The 25,121-nt window shown below is 35.3% G+C and overlaps 3 protein-coding genes across 18 annotated transcripts; all 3 read right to left on the bottom strand.

Annotated features, from left to right (window-relative positions):
* Positions 1-6,128: 6,128 nt before the first annotated feature.
* Positions 6,129-6,758, bottom strand: LOC140809092 (secreted RxLR effector protein 161-like). The gene has a single exon (XM_073166576.1). It carries the CDS (start codon positions 6,756-6,758, stop codon positions 6,129-6,131), a length of 630 nt encoding a protein of 209 aa, XP_073022677.1.
* Positions 6,759-7,091: 333 nt separating this feature from the next.
* Positions 7,092-9,692, bottom strand: LOC140809091 (uncharacterized). The gene is made up of 3 exons (XM_073166575.1): positions 9,446-9,692; positions 8,564-9,178; positions 7,092-7,933 (listed from the first exon to the last, which is right to left on the bottom strand). Exons 1-3 carry the CDS (start codon positions 9,690-9,692, stop codon positions 7,092-7,094), a joined length of 1,704 nt encoding a protein of 567 aa, XP_073022676.1.
* Positions 9,693-19,976: 10,284 nt separating this feature from the next.
* On the bottom strand, positions 19,977-24,822 carry LOC140809226 (nucleoid-associated protein At4g30620, chloroplastic-like). Of its 16 annotated transcripts, none has more exons than XM_073166758.1 (10): positions 24,588-24,822; positions 23,826-24,503; positions 23,643-23,719; positions 23,202-23,390; positions 22,172-22,323; positions 21,319-21,419; positions 21,167-21,206; positions 21,023-21,094; positions 20,801-20,857; positions 19,977-20,303 (listed from the first exon to the last, which is right to left on the bottom strand). In XM_073166758.1, exons 4-10 carry the CDS (start codon positions 23,269-23,271, stop codon positions 20,229-20,231), a joined length of 567 nt encoding a protein of 188 aa, XP_073022859.1. In that variant the 5' UTR covers positions 23,272-23,390; positions 23,643-23,719; positions 23,826-24,503; positions 24,588-24,822; the 3' UTR covers positions 19,977-20,228. The 16 variants fall into 16 exon arrangements, with proteins under 16 accessions (XP_073022859.1, XP_073022860.1, XP_073022861.1 ...); XM_073166759.1 differs by having other exon boundaries at positions 23,202-23,376; XM_073166760.1 differs by having other exon boundaries at positions 23,890-24,503.
* Between the last annotated feature and the right edge of the window lie 299 nt (positions 24,823-25,121).

Raw genomic sequence — 25,121 nt, 5'->3', positions numbered from 1 at the left:
CAATCTTTGGTGTTTCTGTCCTGCATTCTCCACTGATTAAGTTCAGGTAATTTTCGTTCGTCAACGTAGTGATTTGTGCAACAACAATACGGGTCTACTCGTTGTATCTTGGGAAACAGATGTCCGGTTGAAACCTCGGAGCACATAACGGAGGGGACGAATCTGGTTTAAAGAAACTGTACTTGCTACAAACCTCGGTTTGGTTTTGATTTTCCTCACACAATACTTATATTATAAACAGTACACTTACTACGATTACACCTTTACTTTTACGAGCTTGATTCAATCATTATGTTATTAGTAACTTTCGCCTACATGCTACACCTGAGAACAAATCGTAGCTTTTCAAAAGACACAGGTTAATCAAGTGTAGGCACACTATATAACCGAAACCAATCATCCAAAAAACATAGAAACATATTCTATCAGATTGTGTAGATATTATCTAAGTTTATTTAATCTTGTATTATGGAAACATAAATCTTGATGATTATGTATAGAACGAGATATTAAATTCATCTTATTTCTGTCAAAAAATATAACCTAAACTTAAGTAAATCAGAAATAACAATCTTTATTAAAAGGAAAAAAGATCTTTATAGGATATGTCCATAGGGGCAGCCACATAATTCCACACTCCCCCTCAAGCTGAGAGGATATACGTTGATCATTCCCAGCTTGGAAGCAAGGTTCTCAAATGTGCTTCTTCGAAGAGCCTTCGTGAGAATGTTTGTTGTTTGCTATCCAATTAGGCATAGTTTGGTACATGAGATAAGAGATGGATTGATAAATAATCCTCTTTATCCCATGTTTGGTACATTTTTAAAAAGCTCATGATAATATCATGGGCCCTTGATAAATAATTTTTTAGAAGGATAAAATATCCTTAATAGAAGGTGTGATAATTTTAATTTAATGATAAAATACACTACAAATGACTTAATTACCCTCAATTTATAAATGATTTTTTTATAAATCTATGCTAGTAGGTAGAAATTAAAATCAAATAAATATTTTATTTATTTTTATATATTATATAATATGATAATTATATAAATGAATTCGAGATAATTATTATAAATAATTTTTATGAATCTCAATAAAATTATTAGTATCACTCGATTAACCTTAAAAATTGATATTTGACTTGACTCAAAAAATCAAGGGCTCAATTATCATATTATATAATATATAGAATTAGGTAAAAATAAATAAATCATGCAAGTACTATCGGCACATGAACAGATAAAAAATATGAACTCAAGCAACAACTTTGAAATTATAAAATTTATTATGATAAGGTTAATTTTGTCATTACAATCTAATATCTAAATTTAATCACTCTTATTAAAATCATACCAAACATTAAATATAATATCCTACATCTTATTTATCCTTAACTTATCCTTATATTATCTATCACATGTTTATCCTATCATGTGTACCAAACTATGCCTAAGTGTATAAACCAACTTAATGATTCCTTCCTTGATTTTCTCTTTGATAAAATGTTGATCAATCTTCACGTGTTTTGTTCTATCATGATGAACGGGATTTTTTGCAATATGATAGCATATTGATTATCACATAACAATCTTATGGAGCCTTCATAAAGAATCTTCAAGTCCCTTCACAAATTCCATTAGCCAAAGATCTAAACTTGGCTTTGGCACTACCTCTTGCCACAACTGATTGTTTTTTACTCCTCCAAGTAACTAGATTACCCCACACATAGGTACAATACCCAGATGTCAATCTTCGACTAGTTAGAGAACCTGCCCAATCATCATCTGAAAATATCTCCAGAATTTTGTTGTCTCCCTTCTTGAAGTACAATTCTTTTCCTGGGTCATATTTAGGCATCTAAGGATACGATAAGTTGCATCAAGATGTTCTTCTATAGGATCATTCATAAACTGACTTGCTACACTTACTGAAAATCCAATGTCAGGTCTGGTGTGGGATAGATAAATGAGTTTTCCCACGAGGCGTTGGTCTCTTTTGGTCAACAGGAGCACAATCCGTTTTCATCCCTATTTTGCAAGTTGGATTTATTGGTGTGTGAAAGAATTATTGCGCATTAATTGTCAGGAAATAAATATCAAAAACTTGTATGTCAGAATAGAGTGTTTTGCTCGGTGTTGTCAACACGGCACACAACACAGCAGCAGAAATTTGTTATTTAATATGGACGTAACGCCAACAAATGAATACTTGCATTTCACTTATGCACAAGTATTTATACTTGTGCGACGCCTCATGACGAAAAAATTCACTAGAAAAATTATATTAATCGTTTACACCAAAACAATCCTAGTGAAAAACAAAATCAATTCCCTTGACACTCCAGGGAATTAAACATGCATCAAAATAAACCACCTAAAAAACTAGATGCATAAAATAAAATCGTATTGCTTAAAACCAAATGAATTCACTCTTCGATCAACACTTTGCGTCAGTGTTGTTCTTGAGTGTATGAAACACCAAACAGCAACGCAGTCACTCGACTGACGAACTCCCGTGCTTTGTATGAAAATATTCACAAGAAAAGAAACTTCAGCGGCCGTCGATCAACCCTTATTGAGAATAGACCCTTGTATATATAGTCTCTCCTTTGACCTAGATCTTCATGGATCCTTCACACCTATAAACAAGGAAACTAGAGTTTCATAGGAATCAAACTTCAATTTAGATAACATACCTTATATCTTATAAATAATTTTCCAACTGTATTGAATCATTCCTAACGATAGGATATAATAAATATTTGGAAAATCAGATCTATTAAATTTTTCTAGAAGTGCAAAATCAAAATAATATTTAAAATGAATTTGGAATACAATATTCCTTTCATTCTCTCCCTTTTTGCAATTCTGGACAAAACTAACAACTTGACAAAAATATTCCAACTCCCCCTGAGTTGTAACTTGCTTATCCCCCTGAATTATGAAGACACAATAACAAAGAGAAGTAAGCATCAAACAAGTTTATTAGAAACATAGCAACATAGGCATAAACCAAAACAAAACAACATAGGCAAGGAGTAACACATGAGCCTAACCGACTTGTTTCCTAATCAACTTGTTCATCTTCCTGATTAGCATTCGAGGGACCAGCCTCCTCAGCATCATCTCCCCCTTTTTGACCAGAATGTACACCGACCTCGAGGAGCAGTCTATACTCAGCAATCAGTTTTTCATAATAGGTAAATGTGGAATTTAACTGGCTTATCAGCTTGGTGGCGGAGACAATGGTATCCCGGGCTTGTTGAATCTGTTGAAGACCAAACGCAATTTGTTCATGAACCTCAGGGACCATCAAAGCGATATTATCATTTGAGTTTGCGTGGGACGAGGTATGAGTGTTGCCAACACCAGGGGCAACACTAGGGGTAACACCAGAAGTTTCCACGTTGGCCGACCAGGGAAGGTCCACTTTCCGATTACCTCGGAGGAAAGCAGGGGAAATTTTTAAAGGTTCTCCGATCTCCGTCAGTTGATCATCTTCATTCGGCACAAGCCCTTGAGATTCAAGCAGCCCAAATATAAGAGAGGGAAAGGGCAATTTCACAGATTTCATCTGTCCTTCAGCAAACTGCATGACAGTGGTGAAGACCAACTGTCCAAAATTAAAAGGACGCCCGGTGCCTATAGAGAACAAGACAATGCTTGTGGCCGTGTAACCACAGTAGAGTTTGTAGATGGGGTCCAGTTTCGAATCGTTGTTTTGTGTAGCACAGAGTAAAACGAAGTAAGGTTTGCTGCAGAAAGTAGTCAAGGGAGGTATGGAAATGTAGTGATAAATCCGCCAGTGAGCACAGAGGTGATAGTGTCAATGTGAGGAAGGTTAGCAAAATCGGCTTCTGATGGGGTTCTGTACAATTCATTTATCGAGGACGGAGAAAAGTCGTAAATACTATCCCGAACAAATACTTTGTCGCACTTGACTGAACGCTCATCTCCAATAGCTGGGATCAAATTGCAGTAGAATTCAAGTACTGGTCTTCTAGCATAAGGCATGACCGAATTAACAGTGGAGCTCAGCCTTCGTTGTTGCAAAAATGTGGAGACATTATACCTTCCGTATGCCTCAAAGTCGATATTGCATTCTTCGATAAATTCACGATGAGCATACAGAGCCCATCTGCTAACAGCCGCCTCAGAGTAGAATCTTGTTAAGAACGAATGAGCAAGATTGTAGTCTGTGTTGTCAACATTATCTGCAACACCAGTGTCAACACCATCAGAAGGGTCGTCAACTTCAGGAGCAGGGTCACTCACTGATTCTGTGGGTTCAGGATTAGGTTCAGTCTCCTTAAGGATAACTGTAGTGCCTTCATCCTTAGAAGATCCCACTGTCTGCCCACCTTTCGCATCTTTTATACTGTTCATAAATTCTGCCAGTGATTGTTCATCCTCAGAAGAGAAACATACCTCGGTAGAGGGCTCAGAAGATTTATCAGTTGAAGGAGCGGATGAGGATGATGAAACTGATGATTTCTTTGTACGAGCTGACCGCTTCCGATTGACCAACTCGAAATTTGCATCATATGAGTCATCTCCGGACGAAAAATCTGGATCAAGTGTAAAATAGGTGGCCATTCGGGGTTTCTTTGGCGCATTGAAGTTAGGTCTGTAACCTGCTTGCCGCTTGGATCGCCTTCGAAACACTGGAGGTTGAGTGGGAAAAATCCTTCGATAAATCTCCTTGTCTATTGGGTTGTCAGCATCCAATGGATTACCAGGCTCTCCAGGGAGAATTTCTTCCAACGGGAGTGCTTCGGGGTCAACAGCCACCATCTGCAATGGTGTTCAGGAGGGTTCTCAGACGATGTTGTTGTTGGGGGTGTTGGTGCCAGAGGAAAAACACCTTGACTTGATGCCATTTCACTTCGTATGTCCTGTGGATCGAATTGATGATCTGCCATTTGTTTTTACGGAGAGGGAGAGTGAGACAGTAAATAGAGCAGAGCAATTTTTCACTGTTACCGGATGAAACAGAGAGCAATGATCAAATTTGATAAATCTGAAAGAAAAGAGAAAAAAAAGCGAAATTGATCAGAAATTAATTAGGTGGGATATGAACCCTCACATCAACGGTAACAAAAATTTCAATTTCGGAAAGTTGCACAGTAACGGTAAAAAAGAAATCTCGGACTCAATGATTACCATATTCGAAATTATCTTACTAAATTGCACTTTAACTCCTTATATCCAACGGTACAGGACAATTCAAGGCGCAGTAACATTAAAGACCAGCCTGAGCAAAAAAAATTCGAGTTCATCCCATATCCATAAGACGTCATTTCTTTTGAGCATGGTCAATTAAAGTTTCAATCAATCGTCATGAGTCAGCACTGATATGTCACTGAATATGATTAGTTCACGAAACAAAAAAAAAATATGCATAACTTACATATGCCTACAATAAGATGATTTCTCGGAAAATGTCAGGCAGTCTATAATTTTGTGCAGTGTCTGAACTTGGTGTTGGCAACACTTCTGGCAACACCACTGAGTTAGATTCGAACTTCCATAAAATTTTCTTTTGTTTCAGAAATGGTATTTCCCACTCTAGAAGAACGGTTTTCAATGGACTTCCCTAGGTAGCTTTTTCCATTACTATTTTTACTTAGAAATGGTAGCTCCACACTAGAAGAACGGTCTTCAATGGACTCTTCTAGGTAGCTTTTTCCATTTTCTTCTAAACAAATTTTTTAATCTTTACCTCTTTTCTGTTTTTCTCCTTATGCTCACATTTTCCAAGTCACTTTTTCACATTGGACAAGATCACGATTTCTATGAACATCCTCAACTACTCGATGCCTTGGATTGAGCATTATTTATTCCTCAATATTTGATTGGAAGTATGAACACTCAGAGAGTACCTTTCAGAAATTGTCGTCACTGTTCAGACATTACCAAGAAAATATAGGATGTTTATGATTATGCAGTATGCCTAGCATCCTAAAAATAGTCATGCAGAAATGGGTGTTGTCTCTGGTGTTGACAACACCATGGAAAACACGGAACAAATGTTTTTAAAGTACACACATGCTGAGAGATTTTCGAAGATTTGAAAATATCTCGAAATCCAAAGGTTTCGTGAAAATATCGGCCAGCTGGTTTTCAGTCCTGACAAACTCCAATCGTGCTAATACCTTTTTCAACCAAGTCTCTAATAAAATGATGTCTTATATCTATATGTTTAGTTCGAGAGTGTTGAATAGGGTTCTTAAAAATGTCTATGACACTAGAGTTGTCGCAATACACAATCATTATGTCACTATGAAACCCATAATCATTAATCATTTGATTCATCCACATAAGTTGAGAGCAACAGTTTGCAGCTGCCATATATTCAGATTCAGCTGTGGACAGGGAGACACAGTTTTGTTTCTTGCTAGCCCATGATACAAGGTTATTTCCCAAATAAAAGCACCCTCCCGAAGTGCTTTTCCTATCATCTAAATCACCCGCCCAATCAGAGTCAGAAAAGCCTACCAAGTTTGTGTTTGTGTCATGAGTGTACCACAAACCAAATTCTAGTGTACCTGCAATGTATCTTAGTATACGTTTTACAGCTTTAAGGTGCGAAGTTTTTGGATCTGCCTGGTACCTAGCACATAAGCACACACTGAACATAATATTGGGTCTAGTAGCAGTTAAGTACAGAAGACTCCCAATTATGCTACGATACATGGTGTTGTCAACACCCTCGGCAACACCATCCTTAGATAACTTGTCACTTGACCCCATAGGTGTTCTCACATGTTTTAAGCTGTCAGTAGAGAACTTTTTGATCAGATTTTTTGCATACTTGGACTGACACAGAAATATACCATCATATAATCGCTTAACTTGTAATCCAAGAAAGAAATTTAATTCTCCTACCATGCTCATTTCGAATTGAGATGCCATGCAGTCCACAAACTTACTCACAATTATTTGGGATGAAGCACCGAAAACAATGTCATCAACATATACTTGACAAATCAAAATATCATTATTTTGTTGTTGAATAAAAAGGGTTTTGTCAACCTCACCTCGTTTGAACCCCAAGTCTATCAAATAGTCAGCTAACATGTCGTATCAAGCCCGTGGAGCTTGTTTCAGTCCATATAGGGCCTTTTTCAGTTTGTAAACATGGTCCATGTGGTGAGGATCTTCAAATCCCTTAGGTTGACAGACATAGCCTTCTTCATTTAAAATGCCATTCAAGAACGCGCTTTTCACATCCATTTGATACAATTTAATACGCATATGACATGCAACAGCAAGTAACAATCGGACAGAATCCATTCGTGCCACATGTGCGAAGGTTTCATCAAAATCCACTCCCTCAACCTGTGTATACCTTTGTGCTACCAATCGTGCCTTATTTCGAATAATGTTACTGGATTCATCTGTTTTATTTTTGAATATCCATTTTGATCCAATAACATTGACGTTCGAAGGTCTGGGAACTAAGTTCCACACATCATTGCGAACAAATTGTTCTAGTTCTTCATGCATGGCATTAACCCAAAATTCATCCTTAAGAGCCTCATTCACATTTTTAGGTTCAATTGAAGACACAAAGCATGAGTGGCTTACCTGTGCGAATGTGGAGTTCATACACACTAATCCGATCATTTTCCGGTAGTCAACCTTCTCCTTTTTCCTTTTTTGCACCTCCTCATGTATTTCACCAATGATTTGTGACGATGGGTGATCCTTTTGAATTTTGCTGGGAATGTCTCTTCTTTCATTGTGTATTACCCCATCATCGTCGTCGTTTTCATTTTCCATGGTTTCAGATCTTTTTATTGGCGGTGTTGTACATGGTGTTGCTTCATTGGTCTCAACACTAACCTCAACGCCAATGCTGGTTGAAGGCTCACTTGAATCTAACAGTCCCTCAATATCATCCTCTTTATATTTTCCTGTTAGTCCTGCAAGATCATCAAAAACAACATTAATAGATTCAATGGTAGTTCTTGTTCTTAAGTTAAACACACGATAAGACCGACTATTCATTGAATATCCGAGGAACAGGCACTTATCACTTTTGGAATCGAATTTCGCGAGATGTTCTTGATCATTTAGGACGTGGCAAATACATCCGAAAACATGAAAGTATTTGAGGTTTGGTTTCCTCCCCATGATGATTTCATAGGAGGTCATAGTGGATCCACTTCTTAGAAACACACGATTAGAAATGTGACAAGCTGTGTTCAAGGCTTCAACCTAAAACCTTTTAGTCAAATTCTTTGAGCTCAGCATGACTCGTGCCATTTCTTGAAGAGTTCGATTCTTCCTTTCGGCTATACCATTTTGTTGGGGAGTTTTAGGGGCAGAAAATTCATGAGAGATTCCTTTTTTTTCACATAGGGAAGTAAAGAGAGAATTTTCAAATTCTTTCCCATGATCAGTTCGAATTCTAACAACTTTCTCATCATGAAAGTTGGTTATTCGTGCATGCAGTTACTTGAAAACACCAAACGTATCCGATTTTTCTCTTATAAAACTTATCCAGGTGAAACGAGAAAAATCATCAACACAAACGAGTGAGTATTTCTTACCTCCCAAGCTTTCAACATCCATTGGACCCATTAGATCCATGTGTAGAAGTTCAAGACACCGTGTTTTCCCAAAGTGTTGCAACACCGGGTGTGCAACACGGGTTTGTTTACCTTTTTGACATGATCGACAAATATATGCATTATCTGAACACAAATTAGGCATACCTCTCACAGCTTCATACTTACAGAGATTTTTCAAGGTCTTGAAGCTCACATGACCTAGTTTTTGATGCCATAGATCCAGATTGCTTACCTTGGCACTTCGACAATCATTACTATCTCCCACAAGATAGCAATTATCAGCAGACCGTGTTCCTGTCATAACACAAACATTTTCATCATTAAAAACTTCACAATTATTCTTGTTGAACCTCACATGTAAGTCATCATCACAAAGTTGACTTATGCTTATTAAATTCGAGTCAAGTCCTTCAACATGTAAGAAATTGTGAAGCATGGGAAGCCCATCAACATTTAGGGTTCCTTTGCCTACAATTCTTCCTTTGGCACCACCTCCATAAGTTACATGTCCATTTTTTTGTTCGGAATAATAAATGAGGTGTTCTTTAGAACCTGTCATGTGACGAGAACACCCACTGTCAAAGTACCATGCTCCTGCAATGTTAGTTTTCAGCGATGTATAAATGACATTACATTGAATGACAGTTTTTGGTACCCAAATTTTTTTTGTGGAAGAACTTTTGGATGTGTTGGCCATGGTGTTGGACAACACCTTATGCAACACCTGATTTGAATGCCACCTGAGATAGTCAGTTCTGAGTTTGTAGCAGAAACGTTTGATGTGCCCAGTCTTACGACAGTAGTGACAGATGAAATGATGCTTTCGTTGCTTGGGATTTGAGATTGATACATGCTTCTTGCCTTGAGCCATCTTTGCTGAGGAATGATTTTTTGGCGGTGAGAAGCCTGAACTAGATGTTTTCAGCGTCTGTTCATAGACCAGTTTTGATCTTTGTACAGTTTTCATTGGTGAATTTTCTGTTTTAGTGACAGAATCGACTCCTGCACCCTTTACAAATACTATGGTCCTCGAACTGGAGTTAGACGACTCACCATGTTCATACATACTTGGAACATAACCAAGGCCAGATCTGTTGTCCTTTCCCATAGTCAATACTGCGTTAAGTTTTGATGAGCTTGTATTGAATTTGGCAAGAGTTTTTGATGCTTTCTAAAAATCATCTTTGACTTTACATAGTTCGAGATCCTTTCTACTTAGCAAAACTTCTAGACGAGACAAGTTGTTCTTCAACTCAGTGTTTTCTTTTGACAGTAACGAGTAAGCCTTATTTCTTTTGAGCCAGTCATCATAGAGTTTTTCATACATCCTTTGGACAATTTCAATAGAAAGCTCTTCTTGGTCAGATTCCTGAATTTTGTTAGCTTCTGAAACTTCCAGAGAGTTGGCATTGAGACACGGTGATTCTGACACAGTGTTGCGCCCTGGTGTTGCAACACCAGCGGCAACACCAAAGGGATTGACCTGCAGTTTGTAGGTTTTATCCTGGACAGCAGATAAAGAGGTGCAGTCATCTCCTTCCTTGGTTTCAAAATCATCATCAGGATCCTCATCACTCAGTGTAGCTGCCATATTTTTGTTTTTACGAAGCCGATTTGCGCACTCATTTGCGTAATGACCAAATCCAGAGCCTTCTATGCATTGGACTAAATCAAGTTTCTTTGTTTCTGTTCGAGCTGATGAATCATTTCTTGATCTGAAATTCCCTTGTGTTGATGCAGTTATTTTATTTCTTTCATCGGGAACAAACTGTGGTCTTGATGTTGATACAATCTTCTTTTTATCATTCATTCTTTTCAGGTAGTCACCAAATTTTTTTGTGATTAAGGAGATTGATTCCTCGCCAAGATCAGAGTCCTTTGCCTCCTGAATTAGATTATTCACAAAATCATCCGTAGTTTGTAAGGCAACAGTCTTCCCTGTATCTCTTTTCTGTAGGTCTAGATTCATCTCAAATGTTCTGAGAGAGCTGATTAGATCCTCCAGATTAAGCTTAGAGGTGTCCTTGGATTCGTCAATAGCAGAGATTTTGATATTAAAACGCTCAGGAAGAGATCTCAGTACCTTGCTAACTAGTCTTTCATTTGACATAGAATCACCGAGACTAAAGGCCTCATTTGCTATCTCACGCAATCTCCGATCATATTCCATAATTGTCTCGTTTTCCTCCATCCTTAAACTTTCAAATTTAGAGGTCAACATTCTGAGTTTGGTTCTACAAACACTCTCAGATCCTTCGCAGTGCTTTTGAAGAATATCTCAGGCTTCTTTGGCGGAGATGCAGTTGGTGATGAGACAAAACATGTTGATATCAACAGAGGTGAAAATAGGATTTAGCGCCTTGGAGTTCAAGTTCCAGGTTTGAACTTCACCATTGGACCAGGAACTCTCAGGTTTACTTCGACTGTCTCCATCATCATCAACTATCTTTGGTGGGGACCAACCATCTAAGACTCGTTACATGCCCTTTCTTCTATAGATTTGATGTACATTCTCATCTTGACTTTCCAGATAGCATAGTTCGAACCATCTAGGACTGGTGGTCTAAAAACCGTGTTAGACACTAGTGGATCCATTAAGCTATCAGTGTATTTCCTGTAAACAGCAATAAACCAGAATCAAACACTTAGTGTATCAAGTGATGGCTCTGATACCACTTAAAAGAATTATTGCGCATTAATTGTCAGGAAATAAATATTAAAAACTTGTATGTCAGAATAGAGTGTTGTGCTCGGTGTTGTCAACACGGCACATAACACAACAGCGGAAATTTGTTATTTGATATGGACGTAACGTCAACAAATGAATATTTGCATTTCGCTTATGCACAAGTATAAATACTTGTGCGACGCCTCATGGCAAAAAAGTTCACTAGAAAAATTATATTAATCGTTTACACCAAAACAATCCTAGTGAAAAACAAAATCAATTCCCTTGACACTCCAAGGAATTAAACATGCATCAAAATAAACCACCTAAAAAACTAGATGCATAAAATAAAATCGTATTGCTTAAACCAAATGAATTCACTTTTCGATCAACACTCTGCGTCAGTGTTGTTCTTGAGTGTATGAAACACCAAACAGCAACACAGTCACTCGACTGACGAACTCCCGTGCTTTGTATGCAAATATTCACAAGAAAAGAAACTTCAGCGGCCGTCGATCAACCCTTATTGAGAATAGACCCTTGTATATATAGTCTCCCATTTGACCTAGATCTTCATGGATCCTTCACACCTATAAACAAGGAAACTAGAGTTTAATAGGAATCAAACTTCAATTTAGATACCATACCTTATATCTTATAGATAATTTTCGAACTGTATTGAATCATTCCTAACGATAGGAGAATTTTCGAACTGTATTGAACTGCATACCCATTTCTTTGAGAAGATCTAAAAATTTTTCTTTGAGAAGCTGATATGCTTTTACTTGTTCGAGCAATTTCCATGACAATGAAGTACTTGAGTGCTCCAAGGTCTTTGATTTCAAATTCCCATGGAGGCAGAGACTTGACTTGCTTCATTTCTTTGACATTATCACCCATAAGCACAATGTCAACATAAAAGAGTATGATCAAAATGGCCTTGAGTAAACTATTTTTCTTGATAACTTTAATGAATCAATCAAACCAAGCTCTCAGGCATTGTTTGAGACCATATAAAGTTTTCCTCAGTTTACGAACTTTGCTGGCATTATTCTTGTTTTCAAGTCCTGGTGGAATCTCCATGAACACTTCCTCTTCAATATATCCATTTAGAAACACAATTTTGACACCAAGTTGAAGAAGTGGCCATTCAAAGTTTGGAGCTAATGAAGGCCTCTGATGATATTCAGTTTTTCCAACGGAGCAAAGGTTTCTTGATAATCTACACCATATGTCTGCGTAAAACCCTCGGCTACATGTCTTGTTTTGTTTCGATATACTTCCATCTGCCTCGTTTTTAATTATGAATATCCATTTACACCCCACTTGGTGTTTTCCTTCTGGTAGGTTTGAGAGAATGTCATTTATATCATGGTCAGATTCTTGATTTTGATTTGGAGGAATTGGCTAAACTCTCTCTCTTGGTTGGGCTTTGGCCTTCTTGAATAAATTTGGAACAGTGTTTTGGTCGGAGACTTGAGATCTCATGATGATGATAAAGTAGAAGCATTTGGTAATGTATAAGAATTAGTTTGGAAATCTGGGAATAACAAAGTGGATGCTGGATTACTCGGTGTTTTATCATTAGGAGAGAGCCAAAATTGATATTCTTCTTGAGAGAAAGATTTTTCCCCTGAATATCAGCTTTCGAATAAAGGGCCGATTCTCGAAGAAAGTTACATCCATGGTAACGTAAAATTTCTTTGCAATGGGAGAATAACACTCTCTTTGGTTTGATGAGTATCCAAGAAATATGCATTTAGTAGCTTTTGGGTCAAGTTTGCTCCAAAGATGTTGAGATACATGAACATACACAGTGCACCCAAATATCTTAGGATGAAGAGTAGATACGAATAGGGTATCAGGATAGTTCTTTAAGAGGACTTGCTTTGGGGCTTGAAAGTGAAGGACCCGAGAAGGTATGCGATTGATCAAGTAAATTGCAATAAGAATGGCATCCCCCCAAAAATGTTTTGAAACAATGGAATTAAACATAAGAGCTCTGGCAACCTCAAGAAGCCTAAAGAAGATGTAGATTTTTTGTTCTGGAACTCGTGATTTGTAGTGATACTATTACAAGTTGGAAGTCGTTGTATTTTGGGAGACGATTGTCATATCTCGTGAGCACCATATACGGGAAAAATTCATCTCAAGGACAGAGTTCTCTTTTGCCTGACTTAAAATGTGCTAACATAGTTTCTTGAGTCTTGTTATTTTAAGGTTACAGATCCCGTGAACATGTTCCGGAGAAATTGCCACCAACAATATTAAGATGAATTTTGTGTTATTCTTTTTTGGTTCACAATTTAAAGATATGTTGACTATGAAAATGAACGACTTCAAATTGTGCAATCTCGTGAAAATACGACGACTTGTGAATCGCCGAATTTCAAATATTAGGTTGTGAAATTTTTCATGGCTTCTTTTTGTTATAATCCTTAAATTTGATATTCTTTCGAATTTTTTTATTGAAAAGCTAGAAACATGTTGATTTTTCTCAGCATTATGCAAAGATTGAAAATTATGAACCACGTGGATTATGCCAAAATCATGAAAATAAATATGTCTATAGTTTATTTGCTCAAGAATTCAATAATTTGTATATAAATTTTACGAAGATTCTTGATAAATAAACAAAAAATCAGAATGAACTCAATATCTTAAATTTAAACTATAAAATGATCAATAATATGTCTAAAATTTTACATCATCAAATAGGATATGCATTGAAATATAAATGGTGTCAATCCATTTATTGTAAAATTATACGACTTCTTAAATAGAAGAAAAGAATATTTCATCATATTCATTGATGACAATACAATATATGATATATATTTATATATATATATATATATATATATATATATATATATATATATATATATTTTGCGAAATAAAATATAACGCTTTAATGGCTTCTAATGAACATAAAAATGATGTATCAATTATGTTTAATGTGTCGTGTACATTGTGACAAATCGTTGTACTATTTGTACGTTGTTTGATTCTAACTGAATTTTGTAAGTTATGTACGCTTAAAACTTCAAATTTACCATCTATTAAATCTTGAATTAAGTTTTATAAACTTTTGTCTTAAAATTCAAATTGTTAATGAAATTTAAATAATTGAACTACATCATTCTCTTTTTTCTTTTCTTTCTAATTTAATTCTACATGCTAGTTTGGATTATACAAGCTTGCGCCCTTAAAATCTAAAATATAAACTTTTGAGTTGGATTTTCTCAATCGTGTGTTTAAAATTCGAACTTTAGAATTATATTAGAAGTTTGTTTCGAATTATTTAATCAATTGCACTTAAATCCATGTTTGCAAAAAAATAATTCTTGGATTTAGATTTATAAGTTTTAACTCTTAGAATTCAAGTTTAATAATGCTCTATCCATTTCAAATGTATAACTTTAAAAAATGTCATAAATTCATGTAAATAACTCAAACTATAAGGGTGTCGTATTTACTGTAAGATCCAAAATGCGATAATGTAATCTAACTGTATGAGAATCTAGGGAAAATGGAAACTGTCTAATTAAAGGGTTTTAATAGCATGAATTAGATATAGGGTGCATGCTTATATGTTTAAAATGCGCATTTTGACATGAATGCATGAAAATATGTTTTAAAACCTATTCGAGACGTGATCGAGGAACGGAAACCGAGGGCTGAAAAAGGGAAAATATTTTTATTAAATTATTATTTTTAATTTAAAATATGGTATATGCTATATGATATTTTTGAAAGTGGGATGTTTTGATGTGTTTATATACGCCGAGTCGTATTTTTAAACGGTATTCGATTTTCGACGAAAATATGAACTTTTTGAGAACTTGACTAATATTTTCACGAATTTTCCTAGACAAAATATTTGGAAAATTACGTAATGGACTTAATGGGCCTATTATACAATGTTAATGGGCCTAAACTTACACCACTTGTTTTATATCAAAATAAAAGCCTAAAACCTTACCATAACCCCCTTGAACCCATGCCCCACCACTCATAATCATACAAGGACTCTCCCTCCCCCTCATCACACGCACACGTGAGATTTTGAAGAAAGGGAATCCACGATTTTGAGGAAGAATTGAGCCTAGGGTTTCTACATCGTCGTTCTTCGCAACGCCAACTCGTTTTCGTGCGTAATAAACGAAAAGACACGCCTAAACTTTTTCAACATCCTTCACACCATATTATGTATATTTTGATGAAAAATATGTTGCCTTGCATTTATTTTCGTTTCTATGTCATGCTATGCCATAAATTCATGTTTTATGATTCAAAAACTCATGCTAAAGATACCTAAAGGGGCCCAAAAGAGATGAATTTTATAGGGTTTAGGAGCCACATAGGAGTTGGTATAAGGGCTGGACCTGAGGGCTTCATGGCTGAACAAAAATTAGATACATTGAGGACTAGGATTCGGCTTTTCTTTCCTAGGGGAACACAGCACTTAACTGTGGTTAGGGTCACGTCCATGAGACTTAAGAAAATATGCATGAATTTTTATAAGTGATGGAAATATGAAAAATTGAAGGAGGTGAATTGATTGTGACTAATAAGATGATACGATGATACGATTGGAAATATCGTACGTGAGAGAAAAAGCCCCAGAGAGAGTCCGTTTACGGGAAAAGGCCCCAGAGGGAGTCCGACGACCGTATTTTCATTGACATGATATGATGATATGTAAGGTTAAGACTCAATTGACAGGTGAGAGTGCCGCTAATGTCTCAGCCGTCCAGTACTGTGGTTACACATAGATAGATCCATCAACATTCAGCTGAAACGAAAGTAACAATTAACGATCCGAATTCAATAAAAGAAAAATGTATGTGTATATGATGAAAAAAATTGTATATGATGAAAGGAAAAATGTTTAAGTTTATGCATGTTCATGAAAAGCTATTTTAAGTGAAAATATTTTCATTGTTACATGTGGATGTATATGTATTACTTGTTATCATGGTTAAGGTTTGCTGAGTCAATACACTCGCTAGGTATGATCGATGCAGGTGAGCATGATGTTGATGTCAAGGAGGGACTTGATGGTTGATCTTACTGGACTGAAAGTGCATACAACCCGAGGACTAGCGCTAATTTTTTCGCAAATAAATGACATTTATGCTAAATGATTTAAGTTGTTTTTTTTTTCAGATTTTATGGCTTATGATGATTTTGAGAGGTTTTGGAGAGGATGTTCGAGTTAGTTATTGTGAAAATGTTAAAGTTAGGATAGTTGACGTTTATAGTTGACGTTTTACGACTTTATGGTTGAATCACTTTCTTTTGGATCTTCAAAATAATATTTGATTGATTTATTTTTAAATGGTGCAAAAAGATTTTAAAAATGTATTTATATATAGGTATAGTTCGGCCGAAGCTTTTAAATAAAAAAAATTCTAGTATATTTGTAAGAAAAATGAGTAGTTGACGTTTCATTTACGATAGAAATACTATGTTAAAATACAACACGAAAATTAAATAAATGATGATAGTGTGGGTGTGTACTCCAAATATATAATATCATGCAAAATTTGATCTAAGTTGTGTGCTTAAAATTCGAACTTTATCATTATATTAGAAGTTTGTGTTAGAGTAGGTGCACGTCGAGCCAAGTGTTGGCCGAGTGTTCACAATGAAACTCTATGTATAAACAGTCTTTATTTTAATAATATTTGAAATTATTATTTTGGCACATCTTTATCTGTATACACATGCTAGTTGCATAGATAAAGCCCTTGAATATACAAATAGTAGAAAGAATATGAGATGCTTATATGATGAGTATCATGAAACTCATATTTGGAATACTGTATATTCTAAACAGTTCCTAGTCGATTCAGCCGCCGCTAAGAAGGATATAGGCCGCTCGAGTTCGAGACTAGTATCTCCGATGTCAGTACCATGTTTCATTGGTAGGGGACATTGTGATGTCCGAGCATGCAGATAGGTGCTCCTGGTAGAGTGCACTGAACAACCCTCCATAAAGGACTTTCCAAGTGGTTCTCACTTATCGAGTGGAAACGTCCTAGTTTATGGTTGTACACCATTAGTCCTTATGACCCGGGACAACATTGAGACTATATGTGCTAGCATTACACTTTGACTTGTTTACCGACTCTCAAGGGGTCACCAGGTGGCAAGGTTGGGTGTTTTGTCGAAACATATCGGAGTCGATGCATTGTAGTCGGGGATTCACCGCTTACTTTCGGGTATGGATATCCTATGTGTTCTCATGTGTATGTAGGTTGAAATCTCTGATCAGAGTATGGTGGTAATTATGAAAGGGGTTTCATAGATTACACCATCGATGCAACTACGACATGACACATAGTATCGATTCATTGACAACTCTCGATATACCAATGGTTGTCGAATCGGTCGGGATATATGAGTTGAAGGGACCGTACTGTACGCTAACCATAATTGAATGGTTCTTGCAGGCACTATCATTTGATACCTAGGGAATCATGTAAGCGATGCTGCTAGGCGTTTAACATGATTCGTTGGGTACTATCAGACTTGAGTTCTGACGTTCTTATTATCAAAGAGTTGATAATTAAGAATGGAGCAATTGGGGTATGCTCATATAAGGACATGTTTAGTTCGAATCACATGGAGATGTGAACCCACGGCTAGTTGTATCAATGAACCATTGAAGGCCACACAAGTACTAGCTTTCTAGATCCCGTTGAGAAGTAAAATTGTTCAATGTGTTGAACGGCTTGTAAATGAGTTTATAAGCATAAATAAAATAGAAGTATGACTTCTATGATAGAAATGTGACTTTTAATTTGTGGAAGTGTTCCTAGATTAAAAGTTGGCCAAATAAATAATGTATTTGAAAATTGTGATTTTCATAAACATTATTATGGACTAAATTAAATTAATTCAAGTGTTGAATTAATTAAACTCTAGTGAACCTAGTAGAGTCCAAATAATTAAATTAATTCAAGTGTTGGATTAATTAAACAATATTGGGCCTTGTAGAGCCCAATTAGAAATAATTATTCAACTAGTGACTTGAGTGAATTCAAGTAATGTTTAATTAGTCTCAAATATGTTTGAGATAATTAAAATAAGTCCATGGATTTTTAATTGTTAAAAATCAAATAAGACTTGCATGCATGAGAGGTGAAAAGTTGGGAGACAACTTTTGCAACATCCAAGGCATGGCATGCCTTTGGAATTCACACATTTTCCCACAACCAAGACTAGTGAAAAATTTTTGAAAGGGGATGGCCGAAACTTGCAAGGAGAACTCTCCAAGTTTTTCTCTCATTTTTCTTCTTCAATAGTTGAGGAAAGAAAACACTTCTCAAAGAAAAATGCTCTAATTTTTCTAGTGCAAAATTAGAGTGGTTCTAGCTTGTTGGCGATGGGTTTAATATTTGAGCAAGGTGGGCTCAAAGGGAAGCTTGAAGATTATCTTGTCATTCAAGAGCTAACGTGTTAACATCTTAGTTGGAGTCATCATCAATCTTTTAAGATTGATAGGTACATTTCTAAAATACCCTATGTATGTCATAGTTTGTGTTTTTTTATATGCTACACCTAGTACACAAGTTGGCCGAAATTTTCATGCTAATATATGATTTTTGAAATTTTTGTTGCTTCCGTTGCGCTTTTGGTCACCTAAAATCGATCCCTTTCAGTTTGTTTCAAATTATATAAGCAATTGTGCTTAAATTCAGGTTTGCAAGAAATTAATACTTGGATTTGGATTTATAAGTTTTAACACTTAGAATTCAAATTTAATGGCGTTCTATACATTTCAATTGTGTAACTTCAAAAATGTCATAAACTTCTATAAATAACTCGGTGTGAGGGTGTCGTCACATGTTAAACTACAACCCGAAATTAAATAAATGATTATAGATATGAACGTGTATACTAATTATAGAATATCGTGCAAAACTTGATCTAATTAGTGTTATCAATTTCTGATCAAGTGAAATCATAAGATAACTTGGCATATCCATAGTAAAAAACTTTGGATGGAGATAAGTCTATAACTTGTCAAAAAAAATAAACTTAAAATCTACAAAAAAAAAAATTCACAGTGACTATTCAAACTAGTTGATTGGAGATCCAAATATCTTGGTTCAATAAGACAACTAAATTAAGAGAACTTGTGTTAACACACAATGTGTCTTTTGGTCACAATTTTGAGATTTGTGACTTAAATATCATTTTATCTTTTATCTGAATGAGTTAACATACTTAAGAGACAGAATAATAATAACATTGATATGTTCAAACAAAAGAAGAACATTTGCATTCATATTGAACTTTTTTCTTCTTTCTTTTCAAAATGGAGTTTATTTCATTTTCTTGTTATCAAACGTGTGATTTACAGTGCTATTATCACAAGTTGGAAGTCGAATCTTAAAAGACGAATGTCATATCTCGTAAGCACCATGTGTGAGACAAACTAGTTTTAATGAGAAATAGTTCTCTCTTTCCTCGACTTCGAAATTTCTAACATAATTTTTTAAATCTTATTATCTCCAAGTTACAGATCCGTTAAGACGTTCTGGAGAAATACTCACCATCTAGGTTCAAAGCCTCAATGAGAATTAGTAGCTGCTGCACGATGGCTTGATAAAACAGGACACCTGGCTTCAGGAGATATTGCTATTTTCTGAAAGTTGTATAACCCAGTCACGATGTCCCGTACTCCTGTATTCATATAGAAACTGAAGCAAAAATTATAATTTGAAGTTGTTTCTTATAATAATAGGCTATCCCCAAACCATTACAAGTGTCATGTATCTGTTGAAGCACAGATATAGTACAAGAAATTGAGAGAAAAACAGAACAATTTTATAATAAAAAAATAATGAAAAATCAAGGACTATAATACATTCTCAAGTCACAGTGTAAGGGAAATAACTCCAACTTTGGTATACAAAATTGATAAAACTATCCCTCCCGCTGATCAAAACCCTGAATTAATCACTTCAATCCTTCTGTCAAACCTGGTGGCATTCCTAAGCTTTGTGCAAGATTGCTCATTCTCTCTTTCATAGCCTGCATTGTTCATCAAACCAAAGTCACCAGTGAACTTTATTACAAACCACCTTTTTTCAAAAAAATCAAACTCGATGAAAGTAGGATCAAGAAAAAATAGCTAAGCGCTATAAGACTACCTCCAGTGTTTAAGTTCATACAAGAAAAATAGTTTTACACTATAAGACGCCCCTTAATTTATAAGTTGATACTAGAAAATGTACATTCAAAATTAACACTAAAGACGGACATGCATATATTGGTCGGGTACTGAACAACACCACCCACCCAGAAATAACTACTTGAGACCCTATAATAAAATAGGCCGTGGATTTCACCTGTACAATTTCATTTTCTGACCGTTCTCCGACGATAGAAATCACCTTCCCAAAAGCTCAAGATTATAGGAGGCAAGATTACAATATTTTTATGTTTTAAACAAACTACAATACGGTATTTGGATTCAAGATTTTGCAGATAAAGGTGAAAAGAGAAGTGAAACAGGTAATAGTTTTCACCTGAATGCTCTTTTGGTGGGCGTCTTTGTAGGCCTCCGTGACCAAAAGAGAGAGTTTCTGTAAAAAAAAACATCAAATGACTATTGATTGGAGTTTCAGGTATCTGACAGCATAATGAGCTAATATGTGTTATGCTCTGGTCCGAATTTGTTGTCATTTACAATATAAGTGACGGGCAATGGACTTGCCTACTAAGCCAATAAGTATACTAGACAAACTTACTTCAGCTCCCAATTCCATGGCAGCCTCGGTAATCTCGATGCGTACTGGTTGTTGGTTCCCAGAAAGCGTTGCCTGGAAAAGATTTCATCAAAACAAACCGAGCAGGTCTACAAATCTTCAACAACTATGGTACGTTAAATCTACCTTTATTAGCTCGCCTTCGCAGTAACCATCAAATTCAGCTCTAAAAGTAGGACAAGAATATTCAAATACATTAACACATTGAAGTAAAATTTGACAAATCCAAGCAACAAGCAGCAATAAAAAACGTGTAGAAATGAACCATAGTTACATACACCGCAAGTTCCTTTTGCACTTTTACCGCCTCAACTTGGACAACCATCTGCGCCTTTTTTACTGTCTCATATAAATTCTGCATGTTTCCTAAGATTCCAGCCTATTTTTATAGAGCATAAACATTCTATTAGAGCTCTATGAGCAGAAAATGGCGAGTTGAATGGTCAACATTAAACCAAATCAGAAGAAATATAAACAACGTATACAAAATACATGCACATGACAACTTCATCGCAAGAAACTCAATATACGAAAAGATGAAAACGAACAAAAGGAATATTGAAAATTGAATGAATTGCCCAAAAAATGGCTCAAGTAAGGTATGATATTCTTGACAGTTCACAGGTATTAAGTTAAGTTATCCCCTGAAAGGCATCATTCTTCATGGATGGTCTCAACTCTCAACTAAATACAATATAATAAGTCATTTTTCAAAGATACCAGGCCTTGCTTGATTTTCGTGTTAGGGAAATAGTTTTTTATTTCCCGAAACAAAAACAAAAGCTAATTTTCACCTTTATTTCATTTTCAAAAACACATTACCCTCGTTTTAGATTCCCTGACATAATCATTGCTTTTGACTAAAATTTTCATCAATTTCAAAAAATATTCTACTAATTTATTACATTGTATTGCGAAACATTCTATTCTTAAATTTCTAAATAATTTTATCTAACGATTTCTAATGTGATTTGACACATACATTAACAATAACATTTCCTCAAGACAAACCAAACACATAGTTCTTGCCCAAACCATACACCAAACATTCTCTCAAAATGCTTGTATAAAATTCTGAAAACAAAACCAAGCAAACCTTAATTATGTATAACCACCATTTTCTACTAGTACCTTGGAAGAACTATTGTCACTGTTATCATCATTATCCTTCTTTCCAACAAATAATGAACGCACTCTGAGAGATTTCTTAACCATTCCACTTTGGTTTCCTGGTAATGGCAAATTTGGTAGGCCAAAATGGCTGACAACGTTATAGGACTTACCTTGAAATGAAACAAAAGATAACGGTAATGCGATGTCAGAAAATCAAAGTGCAACAATCAATATAACAAAATCATGTGAAGGAGGTAAATGTAGAGAGATTGGAGTTTATATCACATCACACCTCTCCCTCTCCTTGTATCGTTTAAACATGTACACGCTGTGTGGCCCCCTTTTCTGTGCTTCATAAACTACTATTACTCTTTAAATTTAAATCCTGTTTGATTGTAATTTTTGACCGCAGTAAAAGAAGAAATAAGCCCAAAATTTAATCTTTCATATTTACAATAATGTCCCCAAGTTGAAGAACATGCATGTTAAAGGCCATTAGGACCCTTACTAAATTTAGAATACTATTAGTGCTAAACATCATAAAGCTCGAGTGCCTCAAACACAGCTGAGATAGAGATCTATTTTCCCAGCTGGGGATAAAAAATAATAAATAAGATCTCTTAAAAAAAACAAATTCTAAACCGTCATTTTCTCAAGCAAATAGTCAAAAAGCAAAACACATTCATTCAAAAGACGCATTAATGATTTCACATTGGATGTACAAGATTTAGAATGGCGTGCCAAAGTTAAAGGAATAAATACATGTGCCCAAGTTTTATAATTTCCACAATTCATTTATTTTCCCATTTTCAACGACTAATTGCAGCACATATAATATAAATTCTAAAACTAACGGTCCATGGAAAAACTTTCAAAGATAAAATTTCAATATTGATTTTACATGGACAAATAGTTTGTTTGTATAATCTCAAACTGAATCAGAATCCAGGCATATCAAAAACAGACACAACAACTCCAAAAAGTCCTACAGAGAACATATTGAGCCAACAATACGGGGAGAGATAGAGAAGATGAAGAAATAGCTTACTCGAAGAGAAGGAAGAAGCAAAAGAAGCGGGAAATTGAGCCACTGAAGCTGCAATTGGAGCCATTAACATATGTTTATCAAGCTTTTACGGAGATGATACTAATTTCGTAGTGCAGGGCCAGATCGGATTAGAGATGCGTGCTTGGTTTGTCACGTTTCTCGTAAAAACTCGTGCCTTTTAAGATCCAACTACACAATTAGTTTTTTTGAATAAAAAAAAAAGAAGAGAAAAGCAAACTATACACAAACACAAACGTAACGACATACTCAATCAGGACCAAGATCTCTATAACCGTATCCAAATTAGGGTGTAAATGAACCGAGCATTGAAATAAAAAAATAGTGGTATTCAAGTTCAAGCTCAAAATATGTATGATATTCCAATTCGATTTAAGGTTCAAAAATACAAGTAATTTTGGCTCAAGCTCGAGTTGTTCGAACCTTGGTGCAAGCATAATTGAACTATTACTCAAAATTCGAGTGATTCGAACCTTCATTCGAGTTTATTTGAATTAAATCTGTGTAACACCACAAAACAACAAATTAACCTCCAATAGTTTGGAGCACATAACATAGTGGATCCAAAGCAAATCTTAGTAACAAAATAAAAATTCACCAACTGACATGTCTTGAAATATGAAATCCATACAAATCCGAGCCAAAACCAGACATATGGTAAAAAACTAACTGCATCTAGAATTTGAATCTAAACCAGGCAGAGTAGAGCCAGAGCCTTGTTTCTTGCTACCTCCTAAGTCGAGCTGCCATTGTATTTATTACACACAAACATACAAAAATATCCAGAGAAAAAAACGTTTTTTGGATGAAATGGATTCTTCGAAAAAAAACTAAAGATAATAACTTGAAAACTACAAAAAAGGATCATTCCCAAGGAAAAGTTACTTGGGTCTTTTGGGCTACTTTCATCTCAAAACTTATAGAAAAGTTCAAAATGGTGTACGAATGCAATGATTCGATGATACCATGTAATCATATATTCGTATTCCATTGAAAAAGTAAAATGATAAAATAAAAACCTAAAAAACCGAGGAAATACTGTAACTTAACTTTGAATAGAGGATGAGGTGTAACCAAATATGCAAGTCTCCAAACGAAACAACAAAGATTTGGGCAATAATTACTGAAAAACATGAATCAAATACCAAAAATAAAACCAAAACCAAGTAAGTTTCATAACGTTCCAAATTTATGAAGAAGCATTTCGAGACCAATAAACATTACTATAATCACCGCGCACACACCAGCTGTAATGCCCTGACTCCCACCCATCCCGATAGATACCTGTGGATGCAACGCAAAAAAAAAAACATCAGAGATTGATGAGCGAACAAAATCACAGATTGAGAATCGAAAGAAGAGACATACGATTAATTTCCCCTTCAATAATCAGCAACTCAGGAGCGAAAGGAGAATGGTTAGGGAAGTGAGAGATAAGGTGGAGTCTTACATTTAAATTAAAAATATAATATAAAATAACCACACATTCTTCTCAGAAAAAAAATAACAGAATAGTGTGGTCGGAACGGCGAACACAGAAGCGGCAGCGGCGCCTAGGGTTTAGACGTAGAGAGTGGCCCAGGTGTCCGAAATGCAAACCTTCGATCAAGGCACAGTTTGGTACACATTATAGGATAAACATTGATATATAATATAATAATAAGTTAAGTATAAATAAGATGAAGGATATTATATTTAATGTTTGGTATGATTTTAATAAGAGTGATTAAATTTATATATTAGATTGTAATGACAAAATTAACTTTATCATAATAAATTTTATAATTTCAAAGTTGTTGCTTGAGTTCATATTTTTTATCTGTACATGTGTCGATAGTACTTGTATGATTTATTTATTTTTACCTAATTTTATATATTATATAATATGATAATTGAGCCTTT

This window comes from Primulina eburnea, chromosome 13 (genome assembly GCF_022965805.1).
Source record: "Primulina eburnea isolate SZY01 chromosome 13, ASM2296580v1, whole genome shotgun sequence".
Classification (NCBI taxonomy): Eukaryota; Viridiplantae; Streptophyta; class Magnoliopsida; order Lamiales; family Gesneriaceae; genus Primulina; species Primulina eburnea.
Note: the sequence above shows the minus strand (reverse complement) of the source record. Positions and strands in the feature narration are given on the sequence as shown.

Excerpts from the sequence above, each read along its gene's own strand:
- LOC140809092 (XM_073166576.1), bottom strand. The coding sequence starts at position 6,758 with ATGGGGTCAAGTGACAAGTTATCTAAGGATGGTGTTGCCGAGGGTGTT.
- LOC140809091 (XM_073166575.1), bottom strand. The coding sequence starts at position 9,692 with ATGGGAAAGGACAACAGATCTGGCCTTGGTTATGTTCCAAGTATGTAT. Across the intron at positions 9,179-9,445 it reads CTCAGCAAAGATGGCTCAAG|GAGCATGGTACTTTGACAGT; the intron begins GCAAGAAGCATG and ends CTAACATTGCAG. Across the intron at positions 7,934-8,563 it reads GGATGTTGAAAGCTTGGGAG|GACTAACAGGAAAATATAAA; the intron begins GTAAGAAATACT and ends ATGATCTTGCAG.
- LOC140809226 (XM_073166758.1), bottom strand. The coding sequence starts at position 23,271 with ATGTTAATGGCTCCAATTGCAGCTTCAGTGGCTCAATTTCCCGCTTCT. Across the intron at positions 21,095-21,166 it reads GCGAAGGCGAGCTAATAAAG|GCAACGCTTTCTGGGAACCA; the intron begins GTAGATTTAACG and ends AATCTTTTCCAG. Across the intron at positions 20,304-20,800 it reads CCCACCAAAAGAGCATTCAG|GCTATGAAAGAGAGAATGAG; the intron begins GTGAAAACTATT and ends TGAACAATGCAG.